This window comes from Anarrhichthys ocellatus, unplaced genomic scaffold (genome assembly GCF_004355925.1).
Source record: "Anarrhichthys ocellatus isolate YVR2014 unplaced genomic scaffold, GSC_Weel_1.0 scaffold23, whole genome shotgun sequence".
NCBI classification, from domain to species: domain Eukaryota; kingdom Metazoa; phylum Chordata; class Actinopteri; order Perciformes; family Anarhichadidae; genus Anarrhichthys; species Anarrhichthys ocellatus.
In genome coordinates, this window is record NW_022280053.1 from 838,060 (window position 1) to 864,958 (window position 26,899).

General features: G+C 42.8%; 1 protein-coding gene across 4 annotated transcripts in view; it reads right to left on the reverse strand.

The window, feature by feature from the left end:
* Positions 1–8,265: 8,265 nt before the first annotated feature.
* The window catches only part of unc5da (unc-5 netrin receptor Da), a 149,314-nt gene continuing 130,680 nt past the window's right edge, over positions 8,266–26,899 (reverse strand). For all 4 annotated transcript variants that reach the window (XM_031860061.1, XM_031860062.1, XM_031860063.1 and 1 more), the window contains 8 exons: positions 26,813–26,897; positions 23,068–23,239; positions 19,765–19,995; positions 17,543–17,692; positions 15,728–15,892; positions 15,278–15,456; positions 13,394–13,588; positions 8,266–10,455 (listed from right to left, as the gene is read on the reverse strand). In XM_031860061.1, the coding sequence (XP_031715921.1) occupies positions 10,314–10,455; positions 13,394–13,588; positions 15,278–15,456; positions 15,728–15,892; positions 17,543–17,692; positions 19,765–19,995; positions 23,068–23,239; positions 26,813–26,897 (1,319 nt within the window). In that variant the 3' untranslated portion in view covers positions 8,266–10,313. The remainder of the gene's footprint in view (positions 10,456–13,393; positions 13,589–15,277; positions 15,457–15,727; positions 15,893–17,542; positions 17,693–19,764; positions 19,996–23,067; positions 23,240–26,812; positions 26,898–26,899) is intronic.

The following is a 26,899-nucleotide window of genomic DNA, read 5'->3' on the forward strand; positions in this document are numbered from 1 at the left end:
AAGACTTTTTCTTTTTCCTCGCCTTGGAGCTGCGCGTGACGTCAGACTTGACCCAGGAGCCAATCACAATGCTTCAAACTGAATAATAATGAGGTTGTTAAACAGGGGTGGAAGAAGTATTAATACCTGGAATGTAACTAAGTAGCCTACAATTACTCCGGTATTGTACTCGAGCATTTTGAGGTACTTGTACTTTACTTGAGTATTTTAATCTTATTTAACTTTATACTTCTTCGCCACTATATCAGAGGTACATATTGTACTCACTACATTTGTCTGACAGTTTTAGTTACTTTTCAAGTTGACATGTTTTTCATACCCTTCCTGTCCAGTGTTGAAATGGAAATTCTCCTTATTTTAATTAAACTCTTGGATCAGCTGCTGCATAGTCACAGAGCTGAAAACAGGCTGTTTGTGGTTGTCACAACTAGACAACAGGATATAAAGGAGTTAAAATAATGTCAACCAGCAGTAATATTAAATCAGAAACATCAGATATAGTAGTAAAACACTGACAGGGAACATTTTACTGCACAGTGAGTACTTTTACTTTTAATATTTCAGCACATTTTGCTGATAATACTTCCACACTTTTTCTTAATAAGGTTCTTAATGCTGGACTTTTACTTGTGGTGTATTTTTCAAAGTGTGGTATTTGCACTTTTACTTGAGTGAAATCTGAGTACTTCCTCTACCACTGCATACCACAATGTATAAATACTTCACTTAAGTAAAAAAAAAAAAGTATGAGCATCAAATATACATAAAGTATAAGTATTCACTGTCCAGAAGGTTCAATTTCAGAATAATATACTGTATATTGCATTAATTGATGCATGAATCACTTTGGTGTTGCAGCTGGTAGAAGAGGGACTCGTTTTGAGAGGACCAACCTCTTGTCTTTACTTAACCTGTAATAGTACAACATTCATTTGTTGATAGTATTTTGTATTATCGATCTGAATCTGCAAAGTAACTCAAGTTAGAAAGTAAATGTAGAGTAAAAAGTATTAATGGATGTGAAGAGGAAGTATAAAGAAGCAGAAGATGGAAATACTCAAATAAAGTAAATACCTCAAAACTATTTTTGCTACTTTACAGTTTGCAGCTATTTCTGTGCAGTAAAACATGCAGCACTGACTTCGTTTACAATGGAAGCAGACTTACAATTCATACGGTGTTTTGATCTACATGATGAGTAACTCACCCCAACCACCGCAGCCATTAACCAGCCGCTGTGATGTGTAACATACCAGTAATAACTAACTAATGTGCAACAAGCTGAAGCACCACTGAATGAATGAATGACTTTTTTCACAAATGTGCAGACACTTTATGGGAATAGCTTTAAGTTTAACCCAGAGAGAAAAGGAACTATTTTGTTTTTGCACTTTAAGAACTTTGCAGTTCATAAAGAGTACATAAACTACCATTTAATGGCACCATGACATGATTCCACTGTTTGTACAAGCCTATATCAAACATCAAACATCCTCCCAAATGTGGTTCCTGCTGACAAAATCTTATCTAAAGTGGGTCTCAAGCATGTCTGTCCGGGGAGGAGAGAGCGGAAGATAGTTTGGGCAAACCTTCACTAGACCATTCCAGGATAATTAGCAAAGCAAACAAACAAGTAAACAAACAGAGCCAAAGAACTAGTACAGATAGAGAGAAGCTAGGTCTGCACTTAGTCAGACAGTGTTGTGATGAAAGAAGGATTACGCAATATTTTGTCTGGTATGTGTCTCACTTCTCATTTTGCCGATTACTTAAATATCTTGTGAATTCATGATAGTGAGGTGAGGTAATAGTATTACAATCAGTGTGCCAGTTAGTATGGAATACATTCCTCGGTGAGGAGAATGTTGATGAAAAGTGTGTGATCCAGTCACATCGGAGATGCTGCTCATCGTTGGGCGTCTAAAAATAAGAGATGACCTCTGTTGCCCGGCAGCTAAACATCCGAGGAGAAATACTTCTGCGGCAGTTTCTCACACGACCGTGTTGTTGTTAACTCGGAGCAAACTGCAGAGTGCAAACAAGGTAGTCTCGGAGTTTAAGCTCCGAAAAGTGGGAGGAAAAGAAAAGTTAGGAGCTTTTTGGAGCTAAAAAAAGAAGCAGGGAATAACACAAATAGTAAAGATATTCAGTTGTGTGCATTGGAAGAGGGTGATGAATCAGACTTAACACACATCATTTCTGGAACAAACAACACAGCATCCAGCTCCACAGCAGATGCATCTCATCTCCTCCTCACAGAGTTGAACGTGTCCCAATTAAAACTATCTAGGAAATCTGTATCTTCCACTTTGGAGCACATCCTGTGCTCCTCCTCCTGAGGTCACCGACTACGTGCTCAAAAACAGGAAGCGTATGATTGAGTTATTTGCGGGCTTATCCTGAGCAAGTCAGTATTTATGGCCACTGGGTTGATTGGTTCAGATAGCACACTCGTGCAATAACAAATATCAGCAAAAACTCTCAAATTCATCATGTATGATTTGAGGGAGAATGTTTGACTTTGCCGACGAAGGAAGTTAGTTAATTTGCATATCCTGTATGGGAGCAGTGTGATGGCTGTGTGTGTGTGTGTGTGTGTACGGCAGATGGTGGCGAGTTGGAGAGTTTTTTTTTTCACAGAAGTGACCTGTGGAGGAAAAGGCAGAAAATAAAGGGAAGGGAAACCTTCCTGAGCGTCAGTGACTTATCTTGTGACGCCTGCTGGGTATTGTTTCACTTGCTGTTTAGGAAGGTTGAAAAAAAACAAAAAAAACACAACGACAAGGAGCTGAAAAACTGAATGTAAGTCAAAAGCCATGAAGTGGTTTTCTTATTTAGGGCTATTTGTATAAACGGAAGCACACAAAAAAAGTCCCTTATTTCACTACACTCTGACTGTCGCATACTTCCCATAATTGATTTTGATTTGATCTTGTTATGCAATTTAAAGAAAAATGCACAGCAGTGACATCAAGGCTGCATTAATGGCAGAAATGGACATTGTGTAAAAGAATAAATCCGCATTCTTTGAACAGCAGGGACACGACAAGGACAGCGGCCTCTCATCACCTCGACGTCTCTGTTTGAGATAAGACATGTGGGTCATTAAACTTCACGCCTACTCTTTTCTATCCATGGCATTTACGCCCCCGACGGCAGCCATATTTGTAAAAAGGAGCTAATGCGATTGTGCCCCTATGCACATTAGTTTCTACGAGAGCTCTCGAAAATGACAACAACAACAACATCAACAGCCAGAGCGGTCACGACAGCCTGTTCACAGTCAACAGTGAAAGGTCACGGCCTGAATGTGTTGCTGAGATGAGGGGCCGTGGTCTGACACAGGAGATGAAGATGGAGATATTGTTTATGTCTGTGGAGCATGACATCCATGCTCTTCCTTCTCACGCATAGAGTGATCACAAGTAGAGGGAAAAGGCATCAACATGTGTGGTGTTATAAATGACTCTGAGAAATGGATGGAACTTATCTATTAACAATGGATCACATGAGCGACCCACGGGGAATTATCACCCGACTCTGCAATCCTCCTCATCTCTACGGAGCATTTTAGCCTCTTTCGTCTCATTGTTGTGGTTTTTACGGCTCAGCACTAATATGTCGTTTCACTCTTCTCTGTTGAAAACGAGACTGGAGAGTTTGCTCCTATGCTAGCAGTTCTGTGAGGCTGTATGGGCAGCAGGGGGGACTGAAAAGGGAAGACATTGTGGAAGTGCCTTAAATGTGCATTCTTGCTAACAGCCAGCAGGGGGCGACTCCTCTGGTTGGAAAAACAAGTCTAACATGCTAATGCTTAAAGGGTATAATGTTTATCATGTTCCCCATCTTAGTTTAGCATGTTAGCACACATTTGCTAATTAGCACTAAATTCAAAGGCCAACAGGGGCTGATGGGAATGTCATTAGTTATGCATGTATTTGGTCTGTGAACGTATTGTTTAAAACAGAAGTGTTTCGAGATGACAAGTCAGTTGATCACTTATTTTTATGAGGTCTGTACCAGATTCATGGTAATCTATCCAATAGTTGTCTAGACATCTCAACATTTCCGTGTCTAAATAGTCTTAAAACCCACTGCACACTACCTGCTCAGCACCTAAGTGCAGATAGAGAAAGTAAACGACTAGCCGACGAACATAGCGCAACATTTAGAATCTTAAGAGCCAGATGTTTCCCTGTGGAGACCAAAATCGGAGCGAAAAAAGAGTACACTTCAGACTTACATTTCCCAGATGGCCACACTACAGCTCCAGATAAATGCTAATGTGTCTCCATATCTGCTGGATGTGTGAAATAGACAAGTGTTTGCGAACAAGGTTGTCTTATCAACTTTAAGGTTGATAATACGTCTGTGCTATATTTACATCTTGGTTCAGCTGGCCCCAGACACTTAATTAAGCGTGTACAGCCACGTTAGCGGCTCTGTGTGTGCTTCGAGCTAAATTCTGATGTCAGCCTGTTCATCGAAAGTGCTAATTTATTATATACACTGCAAAAAAATGTTACAAGTCACATACTTGTATTCTGCCTTCAAGAATTAGATTTGTTAAAGCAAGTCCATTCTTTACATTTTATGTGAAAGTAAAGACTGAATTAGGCAGACTTCTGCACCGACAAATTGGTTGATTTTTCAAAACAGAATGAATAATAAAGGACAGAGAACTTCCACCTGTTAGAGCAACTTTTGTGTATCTTTAAAACAATGAGCTCTTAGTACCAATAGGAAAAAATGCAGCTCATGCCATGTTCCTAAAGCCATTTGACAAAAGCAGAGGACAAATAGTGTGGGAGTTCCTGGCAAAATATACTGGAAATACATTGTCAAGTGTCTTATTGTCAGATCAGCTCACACTTCCTAACACGCACAGTCGGAGGATTCGCATCGAGGAAGGTGTTTGTTTGTGGGCTCAAAAGAAAAGGGTTAAAAGTGAGGCCGAGGCAGGGAGGAGGAGAAAAGCCTCTCGGCTGGTTTTGTCTGGTTGAAGTCGGGCTGAATATTAACAAAGTGGATTACGATTGAGTGAGGAATGCTTGTCTTTGTTGAAACCTTTGCGGTGATGTCATCAGTACTTTCCTTGGCACCACCTGGCCAGGAGTCACGGGAGGGGCCACGCAGTTTAAGGCAGCAATCTAGCTGTTGCAATGTGGCCTGATTAGTCACCTGACTCTGTTTTTTCAAAAGCATTTTTCGACAAAAGACAGGCTTCACTCAGCAGTGCCATAAAGATTAGCTGCCTGGTGAACTGTGTAAACACGCTGACAAATCTGCGTGTTTGTGTGAGCAGCATGCAGGAATGTGTGTGGGTGTCGCTGTCTGTTCTCTCCTTGTATATATACTGTGTGATTTAGTGGGGAAAATGGCGTGAATATATATATAAAAAAAGACAGATAAGTTTGAGTGAGTGGAGATCATTAAAAATGGAAATGTGTGTGTGTGTGTGTGTAATGGATAGAAAGTGAGACGGTGGTAGTGAGAGACATCCAAAATAGAAAAAGTGTGTTGGAAAAAGACAGTGAGTGGGAATTAAAGGAGGACTTGTGGCAGAACCCACAGTGCTGATGTTAGCTGTCTGATCCACTGAGAGACAGTTGGCAGTAGACTGCCTACCAGCCGCGAAACTACAGTAATTCAAAGCATGCGACGTGACGCCGTTCCCTGTGAGCTGAGGGAGCGCAGTCACCCACACACACACAAACACACACACACACACACTGCAGCAATACACCTAGTAAAAGTCACAAATGCTCCATTCCACGTGATGCAATTAGTCACAGTTCCAGCAAATTTGGGCTGCAGCTAATCTCATAACTAAATGGCATGGCGCTTCTTAAAAGAGACAGATCATCCAAACAACTGTATGGAATTTAACTTCCTGGTGTCAGTAGAGTAAATAGGACAACTTCAGTACGCAATTACACTTAAACTCAGTGGTGTGCAAAAAGATTGAACGCCTCAATCCATTAGTTGGCCTGCTAACTAAGCTTCTGTTTCAGAGTAATCGGCACAGAGAAGTTTTTTGTTCTTGTCAACTGCACCAAGTCGAAATTCTGAGTATTAAAGATGAAAGTGAAGATGCCACGGTGACAAGGAAAGATCAAGGATCAACAGCACGAAGACAGAGAGAAGGAAACAAAAGAATAAAGACTTGGTGAGAGGAAAACAAGAGTGCAACTTTTGTAGGTTAGTTCTCATGAGCTTCACATGACTTGTATTTAGCCCTTCTCTCTCGCCCCCCCACCTCTTTTTATTCCCCCCTTACCCCCTCTGCACTGAGTGCCCTCCCTCCCTCCTTTCCTCCACCACTTCCCACCCCGCTGTCCCCCCTCCTCCTCCTCCTCCTCCTCCTCTCCGCGCAGCACATAGACTTCCTGTGTGTCCTGGCCTGAATGGTATGTGCATGGAGTGGGTGTCTGGGAGGCCTTTCATCCGGCATGGAAAGAAAAAGAGAAGTCAAGAGAGAGGGTGAAAAAAAAAAAAAGAAAGTGAGAGAAGAGAGTCATCTTTAATCCGTTTGAGTCGGAGCAGTTGTCCAGAGGCGAGCGGGGGGGGGGGCGTATTAGACGGGTTGAGAGGGCTCTGGTTGTGCCAGGGATATGTGTGTGTGTGTTTGTGTGTGTAGCGTCTGGAGGGGAAGAGAGAGGCCTGCTGGGAAAGCCTGCAGCCTGCCCGGGACAGATTACATCCGGCTGGGACGTGGGCTTTGCACAGCTAGATGACCATACTAAACTAGAGCTGGTAGAATAGATCAAATATGAACTAAAGCTCTCATACTCTACTGTGGAGGGAAAAAAGGCTCGATATAATGCATATGAACCATGGCAAAGGTTTGCTGTGACAAAACGCTGATTGTGTGGCACACTGTAATAGAAATGGAATGGGAACCTCGCAGCCCCTGCAGCCTCGTGGCGTTGTCAGACAGGGTGTAGCAGGCTGCAGAGTGCCAGGCCTGACTAGACCCTACCCACACTGTGAAGGGGCATACATGCACGCCTGTGCGACTGCCTCATGTCATGGAAACTACCTACAGCCGCTTGTGTTGTGTGTGTGTGTGTGTGTGTGTGTGTGTGTGCACATGCGCACATCAAATGTCAAGACATGCCTAGACAAGACAACCCCTCAGAAGAAAGGAGCATACAGTGCCATCTGCTGTTGGGGTGTAATTGTCAGTTTGGTCAGAGGAAATGCTGCTGTCTTCACAAATATATATATATATACTGTATATATATATATATATATATATCAGTTATTTATAATGCTGGTGGACTTTTGATTCATATGTAGATTCATACATGTCATCTCTCAGTTTAAGTAACAATGTACTTAATCTAATTAAATTAATTACACGTCATAACACAAGACTTATATCATCATTATTTAAGTTTAAAGTAGTTTGATGCAAAAAAGGATTATTATTACTATGAGTGTTAGATGCTTTACATAAAAGACATGTTATGCGATAATACTGGTACATTAAACAGCAATTTTCAACTTTATTATTCACACACAGAAGGTGGAGTAAAAAAAAATAGAAGTAGAAGCAGAAAAACATTTGCATTCTATGTATTTGGTGTATTACTGGAGGGTAGGATATACATCTTAATGAATTGCTTTTCAGTGTCTAAAAATAAGGAGCAAGCTCATCTTACACAAGTTTCTATTTGAATGGAGCCCTTGTTGTTGCCCACGGCTCTCAAACCAGTGAGTGATACTGTAGATTTATCATGGAACTGACCTTTATTACTGTAGTAAAACACTTGAAATACCTCATTTATATCACTTGCTATTTGACACTTTTATCAAGTATCACCATAACACGAATGCATGGGTGAACCATGTGGGATATAAAACTCTTAACCCTTATGCGGTTAGTGCTGCAGTATATGATATATCTATTGGCTTCACACACATTATTATGTTTATATATTACAAGGATTAATAACACGGCAGATAGGAAAAACAAGGAGCATATTTTCTGTGATATTTATCAGATAAATAAATGCTTTTTCTTGTTTATATATATAGATAAATATTCTTCTTCTTGTTTTTCCTTCTTGCAGTATTATTAAGCCTTGTGTGTTATTAAGTACAGCCTCACAGAGCCGCTGTAGAGTCGCTGTACACGCTTAACAAGTCAAATCTTCAAAATCCTGGGAGTAAATTTAAACGACAGTTGGCCAGAATGATCAAAACCCAAAATGAAGATGAAAGGAAACTAAGATGTATAAACCACAGATACACAGTGCATCCTATATATGCTGTCACTGCATATTTATTTCAACACAATACACTATATACAGTTTCAAAATTGCAAATCTTTGAAAAAGAAAAGAGAGAGAAAAGAAGAAGTTGTATGAAAGGTGATGAGCAGCATGACACTGTTCACCTTCTGAACATAAACATTCATGTTAGCGCATAAATCAAACCGCGAGTGCATTGAGATGTCTCAAATCAAACGTATAGCTATAAATGCATAGCACTGTTTACATAACCCATGGAAAATAAAGTAATAATTACTTCCAGCAGTTTCATGTGATAAATAGAGGGATATGATAAGAAAGGAAAGCAAAGAAATAGAAACAACGACCAAAAAAAACGAGTCATAAAGTTTTGAATGAATCTTTCAACACGTTTGATGAATTGATACACTGTTACTCAACTTAGCATTGTTTTCTATTTTCCCCAAAGCAATGCAGATCTCAAGATAGGAGGCTGTGAGAAAAACACGTTACATCACACGGTCTGAATAAGCTGGAATAGTAGCTCCACTGTAGGCTGGATTGTTCCAAAGACACACAAAATACAGCTTTTTAAAAAAAGTTACACACGACTTTCCCTCTCGCGCTCGCACACTCTCTGGGTCATCGAGTCTATGTGGAAAGGATGCTGACGGACACACTGAGCATCCTCAGGTGACAGACGGTCAAAGCGTTTTTAGTCGGCCTCGTCGTGGCTGTGAGTTCCTGGCATCGGAGATAACGGGTTTAAACGCTTCTGCGTTGTTAGGAAACACCTCTGCCGTGTGTGAAATGTGGGCGCTGTGCATGGCTATGAACATTACAGCTTGCATATAACACTAGTCTTTTGATATGGTGTATAATAAACAAAACAGAAAAACATTCTGCTCAGACTCTGTGATGACAAACCCACATGGAGAGGCACAATTAGTTAGAAAACTGGGATTTTTGATGCTCAAAACACATGGAACTTTTTATATTCTTTTTGTATTTTGCTCATGTATGTAAATATGTCTGCATGTGAGAGAAAGGGGGGGCCTTGGCACGGCAAAGTTGATGAAAAAATTCTGGATTTGAAAAAAAAGTGACATTCAATAAATATAAGAAAACTCAGGATAGTGTGTGAAGTTTTTAAGAGGGCACATACATTGACAACAACAAAAAAACAAACAGTTTTTGTAGTGAGCTTTGGCAGCCTTCAGCCAAAAAAACAAATAATCAATTCCAGTGAAGTTTCAAGGCCTTCTGCCAAAAAGAATTCCAACAAAGCCCAAAGTCATCATCACTCCAGCGACGTCCAGAAAATCTTTACGAGGTGGCATGAATCACAACGTTGTCACCTTTCGTTATGGATCTGCATAGCGCGGCTGGAAATCACTGACAATTAGGGAGTGTGGTGTAACCACTAAAGTAAAAACTTCGACTGTGACGTGTAGAAGCGGGTGCTGCTCAGGGCCCATAAGGTCTTGGCTGTGTCCCTACAGGATAACATTTACATCAAGTCTCACGGTCTGCCTCCTAACGTGTTCAGTAGACCATCAACTTTGTGAAAGGGTGGCTGTCAACACAAATTTGCTTTTTCAAGCTTTCTGTCTACTGGAATCATTAGTTGTTGGGGGAGTTTTTATATTTTCCTGAAGTGTACAGGACAGAGGCACAGTGCATGTCCAACTGCTGCTTACAGATACATATTTTTACGTCCCCTCTTGTCTCCCTTTTGTGCTGGCTGTGATTTATTTTAACTCCACTACCTGCCCAAAAATGTCTCTCTACACAGCTGAGTGTCTTCTCCCATTTCCTTTGATCCAAGGAGAACTGACTGATCCCATCCCAAGCTCAGATACCTCAGAATCTGAGCTTTCCATAAATGTGCTTCGGCAGAAAGACCCGACTGATGATTCAGACGGACTCAGCTCTTTTAGTAATGATACATCAGTGAGATATGTTGTGGGTAATAACTCAGGAAACAGTCTTTCAACTCGGGTGATTCTTTTCTCTTTTGAGAGCGGCTACAGTGATAATATTTTCCCAAGAAAAAAGGCGGTACGTCTGGCGCCATTAGCTGCAGCTCTTCAGGAGGTCCCGTGTACCGTACCAGACTTTGAATAGGTGAGATTGCTCTTCCAGGTGGCACCGTGGGAGACATTCATCCACAGTTGTCAGCGCGTTGGAAGAAGTTTGGCAGAAAATCCACGTGTGACTGAAAAAAAAGGAGCCGTTGATCAAAGGAGGAAGAATCAAGTCTCAGGAAAATCCGCTTGCTGTAGAAAAATGTCAGAGTAGTCCTCAGTATGGGAGTAACACATGCTGGTGTGCTATATTAAGGACTAATGATGGAACAAGCTGGTCCCAATCACTGCACATTGTAACCACTTAAATGCTAATGCTAGCTACCAGTAGCATCAAGAGGTTACAGTAGATTACCTTCGGTGAGGATGGTGAAAACAATATAATGTGACTGAAACATGTGATTTCTTAATTGATGAGCTTAAAGGATCTGTACATTAGAGCACATGAAAAGGTAGGACTGGTTACTTCTAAAAGTCTGGTTCCAGCTTCTAAAGTGTGAATATTTGCTTTTCTTTCTGATACCAAACTAACTATCTTTGGGGTTTGGACTGTTGGTAACAAACAAGACATGAAAATATGTCAACTTGGGCTTTGGGAAACTGTGATGGATTGTTTTTATTACTTTCTAGTAATTTACAGACCAAACCGATATGATCGATAATGAAAATAATCATCTGCTGACCCCCCCAGTTACTCAATGCATGTTTACACATAACTTCTGTCTTAGTAGTAAGCATGTCATGTTTTAACTCCACGTAGATTTGTTCAATGATACGTGTAGTTGTAATGGGTTAAAAAATACAAGGACAAGCTGCCTGTTAGCCTGCATGAGATTGTGTCACTGGTTAACGAGACTGTTTCTGTTCAAATATCATGTTAGTTTATGTTATTTTCGTGATTTTTACTAACAGTGGATGTTGCCAAGTGTTAACTCTGGCCAATAGAGACGTGTCTTACATTTTACGAAGCAAAACTTTCGGGCTCGCAAACAAAACTTTTGGCTTCACATTAAAAAAAAATTCAATCACAAATTGATTTGACTTCCTTTTGCTCTCAGACCAATTCTCTTTGAAACTAAAAACACAAAGTAACTCCATATACTTCAACCACTTTATAATATACTTTTAAACAAAGCACAGAGAAGAGACTTCACTCTACTGTATTTGACATGCTTAGTTGAGGGTTTGCATCCTGCAGTCTGTATTCATCGTGTCAGCGGCCTCCTTGTGAGACAGTTTCTTCCAGGTGTAAATGCATTCCAAGCGTTGGCCTTCTTACACTGTGACCTTTTCAGCCGATAGTGGAGAATGAGTCCCTCCTAACAGAGTTCTGTCCGTACATGTGGTGCTCTGTGATCCACACAGATGGCTTACTGATACACTAGTTTGATTATTTGGCATTTGTGGCTCATTGAAAACAGATTTTCAGGATCTCAGACTATAAATGACATTCATATCCTCTGTGATTATATATCATATTTCCATTATTACACAAATCAGCCGGTATTTGCTTTTCCACTGTAGAGCTTTAATATGAAACTGGGAGCCTGAGTTAATCAAAGGAATTGCTTGAGATTTTGGGAAATTATCTTATTTGCTTTTGTGCCAAACATCTGAAATGTTCCCAGAGTGGTATCAATCTTTTCATTTAACTCTATGCAAGAAAGTGAAAAGCTTATTTCCATGCTGAGATACGACTTTATATACCTCTAAGAAGGAACGACAGCAGGATCTGCCAGTCAAACTTAAAGGGTGCTTACGTGGTTCTTCTGGATCTTTCTAAAAGTTGGATTTTATATTTAAATGTTTCATCTCTCTGCTGAATGCAGTTTTTGAAGATTTACTGTAGTTGATTTCTCCACCGTACAGTTTTTCTCAATACTTGAATTCATTAAGTAGATGAAAAGAGAGAGAGCCAACACCGAGTTCAACACAAAGTCACTTTATCATGTTTGGGGGCAGGTGGAGCAAATCTAGCTGGGAGGAGAGGACAGAGGAGTGGGGTGGGAGTCCGCTAAGTGTCTCCAAATAATGACATCCAGGTTTGATCCAAAAGTAGGCAGCTCAAATGAAGCCACACATCAAATAAAAAAAAATCTGGAAAAAAGAGGAAGTCCCAGAGGGTCTTGAAAGCACACAGCACTTAACCAGCGCCAACAATTTGTAGAGTATTTAATGCTCCCACTGTCTCCTCTGGTACCAAGTCACTTCTGACACAGAGAGTGAACCAGAAGTTGATCGTTATGATAATGGGGGTCGGTGCATCTCTAACTGCATCGGGATAACTTATCCTCCTCTGCAGCCGCTGCTTTGACAATGTGTTCTGCAAGTGGGGTTGAAAGTGTTCTACACGTGGGTGTTTCTTAAAATGACTGTTATCCACGGGATCACTGCCAATTCAGCACTGTTTTTACGGTCACCTCTTACCCAGCATGTGGACATTTTAAATGCTAATCAGTGTCAGTTTCTGTATATCCAATATTCCCTACTGTCTGTTTCCTCCTCTAACTCCTGCGCTAACATCAGAGACACGCTGCAGAAAAGCAAAAAAGAAGCATTAGGAGATCTGGAAAATGAATGACAACAAAATGACATTACACCAAACATTTTTTGACAGCCCAGAGGACTGTTTTGGGGGCAAAGTGTCAGCACATCCTGATCCTGGGAAGGTCACAACTCCAGCCTTGATTGGCAGTCTGTCTAAAACACACTCCATCCTACGCGGAAAGTCCTCCTCACACAGATATCCATAATCCTTCAATACAGGTTATCAAACTTGTCAGGAGTTGACATTTCTCAATCACAGATGGGTGTGGGATACTTATATATCTCTTTAAATGTTTCTCAGTAACACAAACACTTCCCCACTCATTTCCTTAGTCCCGTCTGTCTGCAGGTGCTATTTGGTTTAGCAGAGTTGTTCCTTTAGTAACAGTCCAAAACCGAGTTCCCTGCTGTCTTCTTTGTCTCTCCTCCTCCTCACCACCAGGTCAGCTAGTACACCTGATCATCCGTGTTCATGCAGTAAAGGTTCATCATTATCTGTGACCTGCCGCAGACCCGCCCTACCCAAGTTTAGTGAATTCTGAGTCCGGTTCTTCTCTGCTGCAGCCCAGAGTGGCGGTCCTCGGGGACTGGACCTTGCCGATTTCCTCAAGGGCGCTGGCCAGAGAGTCCAGGTCCCCCGAGTCCTGGTGCTGGGCTTCCCACAGGCTCAGAATCACTGATGATGGGCTCTCCTGACATGCAAAGTAGCACAGGTTCCTACAGACCAGGGGAAACAGAATACTACATTAGAGTAGATCACGTGGAAAGGAGTAATTGCTGAGAACAAATGAAAGTGCCGGTTAATGGTGGCTCATCAGTGATTGCCTTGCACTAATTATGATAAGACGGCCAGTGCGAAGACATTTTTAAAGGCGTACTCCAGTGATTTATTATCGCACTTTCATACACTTGCATACCTCACAACAGAATGAGCTAATTTAAAGCGTCAGAGGCCGAAATATCCTGACTTTTACCCTCTAGTGTCGGTCAAACGCCAAGAAACACTGGATCCTACATTTCCCATGAGACAACTCAGGAGAGTCTTCCATTAGACCGCTTCACTTGTTCCAGACTCCACACCCGGAGTTTATACGGCCTGATGACATCACTATGACATCATCAGGGTGTAGAAGATAGTTCCCTTTTTGAAACGTAATTTCTTAATGTCTGACTGTACAGACATCTGTATAGTCAGTCAGTAATTGTCAGCTAAGATTAAGTAAACTGGTTTGACTTCAGGTCAACAACAGTTTGGATGCAGTGATATTCAGTGACCACATGGTTTAAAAGCAGCGTTTCCTTTGCATTGATTCTCCTCCCGCTTGCTGTTATAACGCCCATCCAACAGAGTGCACTGTTTCATTACGATGGGATTTCCTTCGTTGCCTCCTACCCTCTTTTCCTCTTCATCCCACTTTCCCTCCGATGTTCCCCCAATATTCAGAGAAAGAATGACAAAAATCAGCTTAACTACGCGGAGACATCCCCGTGACACGCTTATTGGTGTGTTCGACTGGGCCGGAGAGAAAACCCCGTCTAAAACCCTTTCCTGTTCCTCAGTCACAGATGTTTGTTTTCAGCCTCGGTTTAAGTGAAATTCCTTAATCACGTAGTTTCTGTCACAGTTTCTTAGTTAACTTTTCCCTCTCATGTTTCTCCAACTGGCAAGCGAGAGAGAATACTCATTTCCAGTATGTTTTTCTTCCCTCAACTGCCTGATGGAGCTGACTGCACAGATCTAATCTTCCTCTTGAAGATTATCTTATTGACTTCTCTTCTGAAGCACAAATAGAGATCAACCCATTCCAAACAACTGAAATCCTCCACAGCCTAAGCAAATACTGACCTGGAAACAACCTCCGGGAAGTAAAGGAGGAGCACATGCAGAGATGCTGCTAATGATGAGCGCTAACATGAACCCATTTTCCTGCCAGAGGGCCGGGCCTGTCAGCGGTCACAGACCTTCCATCTTCTTTCTGCAAAAACACGGCATCTTATCTCCAGTTGTTCTGACTGTGCTGAAGTTGGCCCTTACACCCCCCCCCCCCCCCCCCCCCCTCCCTGTCTCCCTCTTCATCTCTTTCAATCTCTGTGTGCATGTGTTTCCAGATCTATAATGAAATCAGCAGCGTGGCGTGTACTGAAGGCTGGTTGGTGATGGAAGATTAGGGCTGACACGGTGCCTAAATTCCAGATTAAAAATAGTATTCAAAGTGGGAACAGTTTACACAGAGGAGAGACCAGTGAATGCAGCATTTCATCATTCTGCAACAACACCTGGACTAAAACCTACCGGCTGATTTGTATCGGAGCTGCCGTGACTCATCGAAAGGTAAATGACAACTGCATGCAATAAAGAATGATGATGACAATGCAGGTTTCTGCAAGTCGGACACCCTCTGATACCTGTCTATGTGGAGCTTTTGAGCCAAGAGCTGCCAGTCCTTCCCCTTGGCGTTAGCGGTGTCAAAGGTGGCGCTGATCCGCTGACGGATGGATGGGGGGATTTTAAAGGCCCTTGACCCTGTCTGAGAGGTGATGGTACAGTCTGACTGAGTGAAAAAGGGAACCACTCCCTTTTCATTCTGCCAGCGAGGAGAAAAAAAAAAGGAAAGAAGAGAGGTGTCAGGGTGATATTCATACCGCGGCTGAAATTCTCAATATGAACACAAGGACAAGGACTTAGCAAGACAATTTGCAATCTATACATGAAAAGCTCCCTGAGAGGCTCATTAAGCAAGCCCTTAAATCAAATCAAGAGTCATCCAGTGTAATAAAAGAAGCTATTAACAAGCCCGCTTGACCGCCCCGCGTGCCGAGGACACGCCGTCCGTTTCTTTCGCAAGCGCCACTCACCTCCACCACCGACGTGTAGACCTGGAGTATCTGCTCCTCGCCTTTGACCTGTCGGATGCTGATCTTGCAGGAGAGCTGCGACGAGGAGTGGCTGTATCGCTCCAAAGAGAAGGCACACTGCAGGGGACGCTGGTTACTGGCCCACACCTGAGAAAAGGAGAACTCCTGCAGAGCGGGGACGGAGGGACGGACGGACGGGCAGGGAGCACAAGGAAAGGGTTAACACAGTGGAACAAACTCATTAAATCAAAATACATTAGTTATTTGAGTCCTGCTTTGTCACCCACTTTGCCGTTTACGTGATTAATTAAGACCAAATGAGTGGCCTCTTTAGCCAATCAATGAAGTTACCTAATCAAGCAGTTTACCCATCAGACAGAACACCGACAGGCATTTAGAGCCCGAGGGATGAAAATGTATCCCGCTAACATCTGAGAGAGCCGGAGTCATTAGTGCAAAAATGTCATAAATTATACATTATACACAAACTGACTGTTGCCTGGGAGAAATAATCAAGTTAGAGCCAAAACTACGATTAATCAATTAAATGTCAACAATGAAATTAATCGCAAAGTATGTTGTATTTGATTAAATGGTTTGACTAATAAAAAAATTTAAAAAAGATTCTAGGTTTTCTAAATGTAGTGGACAAGTAACTTTGTATTACTTTTGCATTATAACCAACAGTGTGGCTATCCGAACATGCAATCATAAGGTCAATAAATATTACAGACATAAGCTCCCATCATTTGCCTACATAGTCTACGTAAATACATAAAATAATCCTGTGAAGATTGTCTAAATAAGCGTACAGCCCATAGCATTAACTTCAGACTCCCCAAGCCATATTTACCTCCTTGTTGGTGTGTTGTGTTTTCTTTCCTAAATTATTATAATATGCCTTGAATATTCTCGTAAACAGCAATCTGTTAGTTCAGGAACTGTAATGTGATTATGGAATTAGGACAGAGATGCCTTGATTTACCCAGTTTGCACTACATTTCCCCCGAATAGTGGCAGCTGAAAAACCAAAAAGTATCAGAGCTTCGGAGTAAATGGAATCGAAAAAGCCAATTTCGACTTCCATTACTAACTACTGTGTGACCCAGACAGTGGCGCAGTGAGAACAGGTCAAAAACAGTGTTTTATGGATGAATCATCCTCTCTTCAGATCCATCAGACAGGAGGGCGGCTGCTTGTAAAAGCGTCCTTCAGACAAGAGTGGTGTCTGAATGAAAGCCTACGGCCCATCTTCCCTGTAGGACCCTCACATAGTGGCTCTTCTCTCTCCAAGACCACCTTGTTGGTATTCTGGACGCGCTATGGTGGGCTAATCCTGCTAGTAGGATCTCACTGGTGGGATAAACATCACAGGCAGAGCACAACATGCGGCATGTAAGACCCCTAAGATAACTAGGAGACGTGTGTGCGTGTGCCTGGCAGTCATAATTAATTTTGTAAATTTGTGTGTGTGTGTGTGTGGGGGTGGGGGAGGGGATATCTAGCATTAGTGAGCTCCTGCTGTGCCCTTGCTGCCGTCCTTTTGCTTTGATGAGACCGAGCAAGAAAAAGGGGGAAACTGGTCGACAGTTCTGATGGAGGAACAGAGGAAGCTGAGGAGATGAAGGTGCACAGCTTCTCTCTGTGACCCTGATACAGCAGAGCTAGCTTTACATCGGAAGTGCACGTACAGGAAAACCTGATCGCTGATTAATTTCCTCTTAAACTGAATCACACTAACTCAAAGTTGGGATGACATATTTTTTCAAAAAACTGACATTTCCAGGTTTTAGCAGTACTTTATAAACTACCTACCTGGCAGGTGGTGAAAGGCTTGATGCTCCAGAGTAACTGTGGGACGTCCTGGATGGACACCTGGAGGCTGAAAGTGTTCCCCCGGAACAGCATCATTTTCGGCTCCTCCAGCAGCCGCCCGCCCCTGCTGCGCTCGCCAACTGCCACCTCCTGATAAGGAAAAGCGTGGGTTGTTTTTTTTCGGGGGTAAAAAAAAAAGGTAGATATCTCATATGGTTGATAGAGTCCGTGCACCAAGCCAGGACTCAGGTAGAGCACACAGCTTTTCAAGTAGAACAAAAAGTTTCTATTGATATTTATAATAAACCTGAATCACACAGGAAACACGGTTTATGGGGTGAAAAGCTGAATAATAAAAAAAAACAAATAGAAACGTAGTTGATTAATCAAATCAATAGTCAACTGCTTTGACAATCAATTCATCGTTTTAATTTCTTAAACAAAAATAAGATAGATAGAAGATAGAGCTCTTATTTATGCAATTGCAGTACAAAGTGGGAAAGAGTGCAAATACAATGAGTGTGCTTAAAAGTAAATATAAATACAAATACACTTGGCATGATTTTGTGTTTCTGCAGTGGGGGCCTGAGACAGTTTGGGCTCCTGGGTCTGAACCTAATCGCCCCGTTCAGTTAGGGGCAGTGAGTCCGGTATGCAAGGTGCTTTTCCTCTCACTCACACAGCTCAGAGACAGAGAAGGGGAATGCAAAGCATACTGGCTGACTACAACCTGATCAATTCCTGCTTCAGGCTCACAGGGGAAATTAATTGTCCTATGAAGCACAAACAAAGGCCAACAAAAAAAAGAAAGAACAAATAACCATGTCTGACTGATGGAGAGGTGGCTCTTGGCCCCTACATTTAATTAATCTTTGATCACATGCAATTCTACATCTTGAATGAAGCCAAAAGTAAAAGTAAGTTTGGTGGCTATACAGGACGACTACCAGCACTACTTTAGAAGTAGTTAAGCTGTATGTGAGTGTTTAATTAAGATAGGAGATAAAGTTTTGGCGTCAGAATGCTTGAACAGAAAGATGCATGTTTGCGGAAAGGGCAAACTTCCCTCAAAGCACCGTTCACCAGCACGGCGACGAACCGGCGCTGCATTCGCAAAAGCGTCTCATTTGAACGTGTTCAAATACTCGTCGCGTAAAAAGCAATGTTGAAACACCTTTAATTAACAGAGAGCAAATTAAATTACGCAAAGAAAGGGCAGAGAAGCAACCTTGGAGCATCTGTTGTCTTTGTAATTAAAAGTCCCTCTTTGTCTGCTAGTCATCAAGCATCTCCCAGTGGCAATGTTACTGAGCAGGCAGATCTTCAGTGGAGCACAAAAACAACAACCCAGACAGCAACTCTCCCAGGCAAAACCACCAAACCAGTGCAATTTAAATTTCTTAAATCAAATATTTATACGTTATAGTAGAATTCTGCCACATTTTTGCCACACTAGAGGACTGAAGCATCTCGAGAATTATTAAAAGGATTGCCATGAAGTTCTGAAGGTACATCAATTCAGCCTCAGCTGTACTTTGTTTGTGGTGCTAAATGGCAAACGTCAGCACGCTAACACCTTAGGCTACGACGGTGTCAACAGTAAATGCATTGCGACATTAGCATTCAGCTTAAAGCACCACTGTGCCTATGTACAACCTTGCAGAGGCCAGGGCACAGAGTAGGACTTTCCTTTCTTTTTGTTTTGTTCTCCTGTCGTGTACAACAGAGTGCTTCATCAAAGCCTTCTTTCACCTATAAGAAACATCTCTCTGTTTTATCCATGGTTGAGGCATATTCATGCCAGACTGAATTATTGTAACGTTTCCTGGTCAGCCACTAGCAAGAATCTGAACAGAACCTTTGACCATATTCCATAAGTTTTAGCTTTCCCCTTCATGATTCTGACGACGCCCAAAATTGTAAATGGACACGCCCCTTCCTACCTGTCTGATCTCCTTAAACCTTATACTCCAATCAGGACTCTGCGCTCTCAGAATACAGGACTCATATCTGCATAAAACCCTCTTCCACTGGAATAATCTCTTTAAATCCAAACTCAAAAACACGTCTTTTTTGTCTTAAACCTTCAATTAGTTGCTTACTCTTTTATGTTTGTTTGGGGAGTTTTTCCTCATCAATTCTAAGCAAATAACTTTCTCATTACATTGAATCATCCCCGGTTCTTCCTCGTTTCCTTCTACATCCTCCCTCTCCCCTCGTACCTGAAAAGCATGGGGCGTGTCGTCCACACAGTAGACCCTGAGGGTGAAGCCCAGGGAGTTGCTGGTATCTGGACTACCAAACACAGCCAGCCTCAGACGCTTGGCCGCATCCTGGTTCAGCGGCTCGCCCACCAGAGCGTAGCGACCCGGATGCTCCAACAGCACGTGGCACCTCTGGGTCTCCAGCAGACAGTAGCAGGACGTGCTCTCCTCGTCCACACACATCACTTCCTTTGGAGGGAGGATCAGGAGAGACCATGTTTAGTTCTGATGCATTAAACACCTATTCGAGCCATTAATAGTTCATTTGAGGGTTAGTCATGAGAAAAGCTCAATAAGGTAATGCTGTCTCCCTGAAGGGCTTTTTGAGGATCCAGCACCCACCTTTATCCAGTGGGGCTGAGAATACTGATTAATGATGATTAACATTTCAATTACTGCCAAGAATTTGTTTGCAGAGGAAGAAAGTGGCTTTAACTTAACCATCAAAGAGAAAGCTGAACACCAGGCATTCAGCCAGTGGTATGTGAGCAACACCGAGGGCAGAAACATGGTCCTACACGGTCCCACGCTGATGATGAATGCCTTGCTTAAATGGCACAAACGTGCGACACTGATGAACATACTCAATGTGCCGCTCTTGGTGGTAATAAACGTTATTCCTCAATGGGGCGATACCAGAGCTGTATACGGCGTCTCTGATGTACTTAAAGCACATAGAGAAGAAAAGAAATAAAACCACGCGTCCAAATAAACAGGTGACAAAATGTCATAAATAAACAATAAATGCTGAGATAGAGCTACGTCAAACTGGTCAGCCGTGATTCTGAGCAGAAGGAGTCAGCTTTCACTTGTTTCACGTTACAGACAGCGTTACAGTTTTCAAACGACACATCCCCAGAATGCAACGACGTCGGAAATTGATCTTACGTAGCTCGAAGCGTCTGAGTACTTGCTGGGATGTTTCTGCCCCAATCATTGCAAAGATGGTTGATCTATAATTCCATCTATTATCTATGAAGTTGTTACCATGTAGAAAAATACACAAAGAGAATATAAATGGCAACAATGTTATGTAACAGACCATGAGAGCAGCCGTTTACAATCAAGAGGTGCCCGAGTTGTTTAAGGATATTATTAAGACACTTCACAGACGATAAACTGGAAGCCTTCCCTCATACACTCAGACTCAGAATCAGGAAATGTGCAGAACTGAACGTCGGCCAAATGAATAATGACACATCAACTAAACAGATGGGGATACAGTAACACTGACAAAACGGATTAGCAGGGAACAGTTGTATCCGATGGCCAATTGCTCCTCATCTTGTGCTCAATCCTCCCTAAATCACCTCTGAAACATCACCGTGACCAACAGGTCCCCTCTGCATATGGCCCGGCTGAGCCATATTAAGCAATGTAGGGTAATTTAGTGGCCCACAGCTTCCTAAACCTGCCCCATTAGCACTGCAGCAGACATGAAGGTTCTCCACTACATAGCTCATCCCCGCCAGGCAGCTGGGGAGAAATGATGGAGTCAAACTCTGGTGGTACAAAAGTGCAAGCTTTAATGGAAATGGCACTGAGAGGCAGCGAGGGAGAAGGGGGAGAGAGACAGACGGAGGGGGAGAGAGACCTCCGTCTCCCATTATATTACTAATTCCAGAGATTAGGTTTTGAGTAAGCACCCTTCCTGAGATTATTATCATTATCATTATTTCACAGTGACAGAGACGGGTCACGCCGTTACATTTTCTTGGAGAACATCTCCCCTTCTGTCTCTGAACCTGTCTACGTCTGTCTCTTCCTCTCTCTCTCTCTCTCTCTCTCTCTCTCTCTCTCTCTCTCTCTCTCATAGTCTCTCCTCTGCGATGGCATATAGCTACCATCAGTGACGGCTCTTTTGATAGCTCCTTTTTGTGCAACACGTCCGCTGGCAAATTACGTCTGTGTAAATGTCACCGGGAGTGAAAGGACCCTGCCGGGGAGCGAGAGCTTACAGGCCCTCCGAGGTCACGCAAACCCGGTGGGTCTCGGGGGGTCACCCTGCCTCGATGAGGTCCGCGAAGCTTTTTGATGAGGTTAGTTAAACATTAAAAGAGCATCTTATATATACGTGTGTACTCTACCGAGGCGGTACAAAATGGATGGAGGGTGTTTGGACTGAAGTCTGAACAAGTCTCTGCAAGACTGTGAAGCAGCTCTACAGGACAGAGTTGAAGGACTTTTCAGAGGTGTTATTTTACTGAAAGTGATGTGAGAAAAGAAATCACAGCAGCAATCACACGATGCTGTATTTAGAGCTATGGACTCTTGAATATTTCAAAAAAGCTCACTTGCCAGTTTTTTTTATCTGTTTTTGACCACACGCTGAAGTATCAGACTGAACTAGGTTCATACACTTTTTAGCAGTTTAAATATATATATATGTATATATTCTATTTTCAATACAGGGGCATATTTTAACTGGAGCTTTTCGTCTTTCAAAGAGTAGCTCTGTTTCAGTCATTTCTTCTGTCTCTGGCTACGACTGACTCACTCCCTCACTGTTGCTAGGAAGTAGTTATTTGTTGCCATTTGATACATAATGGTTTATTATATTTGATTAGGAAGAAAATCATCATTTTGAAGCAGCTAGACGTATTTGGCGGATGGTATTTTCTGTTTTTCACAGGACTCCAAATCTAAATCAGTCACAGTCACGGTGGTACCGGCGAGTATAATAATTGTTTTCACAAGAATAATTGAGACGATAAATACACCCTTGTGGCTTTATCTACTATCTCTCTTTATAATAAATAACAAAAGACAAACAGATATACAGAATGTGCGATATGTACACACATTATCGTAATGTAATTGGTGCCTGTTGCGTTATATTTTATGAACAGCTGCAATGCAGAATTCACAGACTCGTGAAAGAGGAATGCTTTGAAACACCATCATCATTATACTGGGGGAAAAATAAATGAATGTTTCAATGACTAACAGCCGCCATTTGCATTTGGTCTGACATTTCTTTTGGATGTATGACAGCATGAGGTAGAGCTTGAAAGGCTGGATTTTTATACAGAATGACGAATCTGAGCTGGCAACCCTGAAATGTGCTCCCTGCTTGCATGACTACACTACAGGATGAACATTTTCATCAAAGTAAGTGGCAGCAGCTTTATCAGATCGCTTTTGATATTCTGGCCGCTGGTGAAAGTTGTGTGTTCGCACTTGTTAACATTCTGCACTGATGTTACAGCAGAGAACTTGGACTCGAAAACAACAGCTGAAGTTTAATAGAAAATCGCTCACCTCCCACTTGTTGTCCTGCATTTGTCTCTTTAGCCGGATGGTCCAATTATCGGCAGCAACCTCCGCACAATGGGCCACGGTCATGGCTATGGGACAGGACAGGTCGAGGCCCGGTGGGCCATACGTGACCGCGGGGCTCAAGAAGATCTCTGGCCCGTCCTCGGACACAGTACTGCACACACAGGGGGAAAGTGGAGGCACAGATTAAAATGACAGATATCATGAAACCACAATCATTGATGAGGAAAAAAAAAGCAAATTTATATTTCTCTGAATTTAAAAACACCAAAAAGGGTTTTAAGACGGTATGAAAATGAAGACAACAAACATCACAGCTAATGAATCACTGCTTAAACAAGCATTCAGCTAGCAGGGTGCAGGACCTCTTGCCTATGAACAAAGTAAACTCAAATCCTTGGACACGCATAATGAATCAATCCCTGACTAGCTGACACACAGGCACACAGATAGAGGAAGATTAAAGCACCAAGACTAATGGACAGTGGGGCTAGGGAGGACAGGCTTTAGCACACAGCGTGTAAGCTTTGTGGGTCGATGGAGCTTATGAAGCCTGCTCTGGCCGGCCCGGTGACAGATTAGCTGGGCCAAGCTGCTCTTGGCCAGGGGCCCAATCTTGGCTGGAAGCCCTGAAGACTGAGAGCAATCAATGGGACCACCATCAGTCATGCAGCTGGCCCGGCTCGACACCTCGCATATACGGGACACGATGCTGCTGCTGTTGTCACTGGGGCAGCGTGGATATTTCTCAACATCATTAATGCTATGGCAGCGGGGACACAGTCTGACATGCAGGCACAGATGCATCCCGGATGTATAAAGTGCGTGTGTGGACCCACACGAGTGTGCACACAAATACAGGAAACACCAACAGAGTGAGAAGTATCATTTTTATGGGTCACACTTCTCATGTTGACACATAAACACAGTTCCACTGTGTATGACCAAGTATAGTGCTGTGTCTCAACACCATTCTAATTCCAATTTATCTCCCTATATTCACGTTGATTTGATTTACTTTCCTGTTCCATATATATTATAGTTATCTTTTTAAATCTTCAAACTCAGAAAACATCAATTCTAGTGGAGCAGGATGATCAAGTTGTTTCCATCCTTGAAACAATAACCTGTAAGATGAATGGCTGCTGTTTTAGGAATAAGACGGAGGTTGAAAGGTGAGGGTTGATGTATTAGCATGCGTGTGTGCGTGTGTGTGTGTGTGCGCAGGGTAACTCTCCCACGCAGTGTTGTTGAGTTTTTTTTTGGCTCCAGCTATTTGAACAGTTTGTGGTGCAGAGAATTGTGTGAAACTTTGTCATTATAATGTTACCAATCAAAATAATTAAGAGTTCAAGATCTGCCGTTTAAAAATAATATCACGCATCCAGACAGCACCGTGGCCATGCAGCTGCACTTTTGTGTTAATAAGCCCTGGGCTCAGAGGAAACCAAGGTACCTGCTGCTGAGACTATGATAATTAGCCAGATTGCCTGTGAGCACAGATTAAAGATGGATATTTAGCATCTCTGATTGTGGTTTTGAGAACAAAGAAGAATCTCTCCAGGATGATGGTTAAAGTTTAGAGAATGGACCGCGGCTATTAGTTAAGTCTTGACTCATATGTGCAGAACACGCCTCTTTCACTCTTTCACACAAAAGCATCCAGCGTGACACTCATTGCTTTTTTTTGTTTGTTTTTGTCCCACAGTTACAAATAACATTTTGACAACGCCTCATTAGTGTTTGACAGTCGGCCTTTCAGGCTCTCACTGAAGTATGAAGTCAGGCTTTAAAAACATTACCAACAAAAAACTAAGTTGGAATCTTATGAATTTAATATTTATACTTAAAGGGTCAGTTCACCAAAATAAAAACAAGAACAATAGGCCATTGTGGTGTCATCGGAAATAATGGGTTTCAGAACGCATTGTTGACGTTGTCGCTTTCTGTGTGAAAGGACCTTAAAATGCACTAAAAGCTATGTAAAGAACGGAGAGCGTCTGCATTCTCTGCTTAGGTAAACATTATTCCACTCTATCTTAACATTGCAAATAGCTGTTTGCTGCTATATTCATGCTCTGAATGTCGAATAGAGAACCTTCAGGTGGAGTATCTGGCTTCAAGAGGCTTTTGTAAAGTATTCAAACTAAATAAAGTTGGTCAACTCGGTTGATACTAACAGGGCGGTACATATAGCATGACTTCAAAAGCAGCCACCAACCAAAATATCAAAAGGAAGCAAAGTTTGAGGCACTAGTAATTGGTGCTTCCCTGCAAAGTATGATGAAAAAAAAGAAATGAGGCTGATACTGCTGAAACTTGTCATCCTATCAGGCATTTTTATTTTTTTTGTCGCACACTATGATTCTGTCCTTGGACTACCCACTGCCCCCCCGCTGAGCTGGAGAAGATCACACACACAGAACAACCTCGTAAAGCCCAGAGGACGAACGAACGAACGAACGAGAGCTCTCTCAAACACCTGAAACCGAGCCAGAGCTGATCGATTCACATTCTTTGCGGAGGAAAGCATCGTCTTATGCAGATGGCCGAGTTTGAATGGGAAGAAAGGATCCAATTTCTGCCCCGGACTCTGCGGCTGTCAGAAGATAGGCTTTGAGTGACAGCTCAGCGGGGCACGGCTCCCGCGGCTTCTTAAACGGCAGCCAGAGAAGTAAACAGCATCAGGCTTATCAGAGCAGAGCAGCAGCCCGGAGGGCAGCAGCTTGGCTGAATTGGGGAGACTCGGAGGCAGGGGAGTGTATAACCGGCCCGCTAACCGAGCTCCGAGCCACAACCTAGAAGTGACCTCCGATCTGTATCTTTACCTAGATGACCCTCGGCCACGTAATGGGTGGGTGGAGGTGTGCTGAGATGACGGTCGGATTTCATATGCCAATAAATGTCACTTTTGATTCTCCCTCAGACGCAGAAATCAAATTTCTTTTAGAGGCACAGGCGGTTAGCCGTGTTGTTACGGCAATATCTCGCTGGCGGGGCTTTTCACACAGACACGCTGACACATTGATACTGTCTGCCATAAATCAAGAACACGTCCAAAAGCTGACTTCTGGTTGTCAGATACCCTTTGAGGCGCTGAAGTCAAAGGTATTACACCCCTTTTCTTCAAACGCTTCTTATCTATCACGCCATTTTCTCCTCAAGTAATAGCTTTGTGGAAAATCTCGACGTCAACGTTACAGAAATAGAATCCCGCTGGCAGGCAACAGCCAAATGCCTTGTCAGTATCACCATGACTTTACGGAGTTCGCGATATTCACCTCTCCAACCAGTCACGACAGAGGAGCGATATTGTCACAGGTGCCTCTTAAAAAACACAAAACAGGCTAGAGCAGAGCCATGGAGTTTATCCGTCTCTGCCGAGACAGTTGCTTAAGGCAGCGATGCAATCTGTTTGTAGCTGCCGATGTATTCGCGACACATCGTGTCCTCCCCTGTAGTGACTGCGAGATGAGCAAAGGACCCCATGCTGGGCGGGTGCATGTCTGTATGTGTACTGTACACGGGCCCGCGCATTCTCCGTGTGAAAGGATCAGCGTGTGTGTGTGTGTGTGTGTCTGTCTGTTTGTGGTGCACGTTTGGCAAAGAGAGGGTGGAGACGGCGTGTCGGGGAGAAGAGGGATGAGAGATGCGGCGTGACGGGTTGGAAGATTAAAAGAGAGCGGCCTACGAAGCAGACTGCGCCGCCTCAGTGAGAGTCCCTCACCTGCTGTCCTCCTGGTTGATGATCATGTACGTTTCCCAGGTAGTGTCTTCTGCGATCCCCCCGTGAGGCACCAACAGACTTATACCT